Below are 1967 nucleotides of genomic sequence, written 5' to 3' on the forward strand. Positions count from 1 at the left end.
CGTGCATCACACGGGTAACTTACTAGTATTATAAGAAAGGTGGCTCAAGTTCTTAGTTCTAACACTAAAATTCATGATGCATGATGAATTTCAATATGTTTTCCTCTTCTTTGGGTTTGTGGGAATCTATGTTAACGGAAAATTATGTACAAATTAGGAGGTTTTTTGAAGAATGCTTGGGTTTGTGTGGTTGCAGTCCTAGAATTATTAAGTTATTTAAAAAATGCATAGGGTTCCTATTAAACTCGTCCTGTTATTATGTTGATATATAATGTGGCGAACCATCTCAGTAAAGTTGGATGCTGAAGGCCAGAAATTCTAGAAGCATTATAACTCACTTTCGTAGAGATATAATGCTTTGGTCTCTTCTTCAATTTGTGAAGAAAATCTATGGATGATTTCTCATACATATTGGGTATGTCCTTAATTCAAAGGGCATTTAGATACTTTAAATTCTAAAGATCAAGTGTTAGCTTCATAATTGCCACAATTATTGAAACGTAAGTTGTCTTTACAAAATTTTATTAAGAAAAAGCTAAAATATGTGTGGAGTGTGAAATATATTTTTTAATATTTTAAAAAAATGACAAAACTTAGATACAATACTTTAGATACTGTTCCTTAGGTTCCCCTCTTAAAATTCAGTCATGTGTCTATTTAACTAAAAAATACACCTCTATCCCATGAGAAAAAATCAACATGGTAAAATCTTAAAATGGAAACCTAAGAAACAGCACTTAAGTACTGTACCTAAGTTTTTCTCTTAAAAGAATGGTGGGAAGCTCCAAAAATGTTGTTAAGCAATCAGACTCACGAGTCTTTGATTGCATGCCAAGTTTAACGGAAGAATTGTAATGTTGAACCAAAATTATAAAAAAAATTGAGCCATTGAAATTATTTTACTTTCTTCTTTTTTATATATATAGTCAAAATTAATTGTAATTTAGAATTTGCCTAACAATAGTTGGACACGAAATGCCTGTGGCTACATAAAACCAGTAGACTTTTTGCTCATCTGTATTGAATGATCTGCTTTAATTGGATTGCATTGTTTAACAAGTCTATTTTCGATTGCAATAGAGAAGTATTTTGAATTGTAAACATAGATATAATGAAACCTTGTGCATAATCTAATACGAATGCATGGATAAAAACTCAATAAAGGAGTTCCCTTGTTAATTCAATTGACAAATTCGACCAACTCAACGAAAGCAAGATCAAAAGAGAGTACAAAGTAGAAGAAAACAAAATTCATAAATTAAAATTTAATAAGTACAAAATTTATTTGGGAGGGCTTGCTCGAACGATGAAGTCCAATATGATTTTCATTTGTTTGCTCCAACTTTATCCTTAACTGTATCACAAGCCCCTTGTGCCTTATCCTTCATCTGCTGGCCAGCCTGCAATATATAGAACTCCATATGTAAGCAATTAATTACTTGAGATCGAAGTATTTTGTTATGTTTGTATGTAATTTTCTAACTTAGTAAAAACTTTGTTGAACCTCTTGGCATGATTCCTTGGCAGATTGAGCAGCATTGCTCGCCTTGTCCGCCATGTTGCCCGCCTTTTCCTAAACCAAATCAGAACAACACATTATAATCAACATTTAAAATGTCAACGTGCATAGTGTTCATGCATGAAACATCCATCCATGCCTACGTAAATCCTTCTAGATGCAGTTTGCCTAAGAAGAACCGTATCATAGGCATATCTTGGACATATTGGCACTTAAGGCATATCTTGGAGTATCCCAGAGATATCCGGTACCGGATACAAATATATGAGCTAAATTGGAGTATCTGTGCTTACTAGATGTATGCTACTATGCTAATAGATGTAAATAGGATGGATAGAAACTCACCTGAGCTTGGCCCTTGGCCTCGCCAGCTTGGTAACTTGCATTCTGGGATTTGTCCATCTTCAGTTTCTGCTTGGAACACAAATACTCACAATGTAATTCAGGC

At 33.6% G+C, this 1967-nt stretch overlaps 1 protein-coding gene across 1 annotated transcript; it reads right to left on the reverse strand.

Annotated features, from left to right (window-relative positions):
- Positions 1–1277: 1277 nt before the first annotated feature.
- On the reverse strand, positions 1278–1967 carry LOC126706786 (stress-induced protein KIN2-like). The gene is made up of 3 exons (XM_050406337.1): positions 1865–1967; positions 1505–1573; positions 1278–1400 (listed from the first exon to the last, which is right to left on the reverse strand). Exons 1-3 carry the CDS (start codon positions 1919–1921, stop codon positions 1326–1328), a joined length of 201 nt encoding a protein of 66 aa, XP_050262294.1. The 5' UTR covers positions 1922–1967; the 3' UTR covers positions 1278–1325.

The sequence above is a fragment of the Quercus robur genome, chromosome 2 (assembly GCF_932294415.1).
Source record: "Quercus robur chromosome 2, dhQueRobu3.1, whole genome shotgun sequence".
Classification (NCBI taxonomy): Eukaryota; Viridiplantae; Streptophyta; class Magnoliopsida; order Fagales; family Fagaceae; genus Quercus; species Quercus robur.

What these genes read in the sequence shown, in the direction of transcription:
- LOC126706786 (XM_050406337.1), bottom strand. Translation starts at nt 1,921, where the DNA reads ATGGACAAATCCCAGAATGCAAGTTACCAAGCTGGCGAGGCCAAGGGC. An exon ending in AGGCCAAGGGCCAAGCTCAG is followed by an intron (nt 1,574 to 1,864) that starts GTGAGTTTCTAT and finishes GATTTGGTTTAG; the next exon opens with GAAAAGGCGGGCAACATGGC. An exon ending in CCAAGGAATCATGCCAAGAG is followed by an intron (nt 1,401 to 1,504) that starts GTTCAACAAAGT and finishes TATATATTGCAG; the next exon opens with GCTGGCCAGCAGATGAAGGA.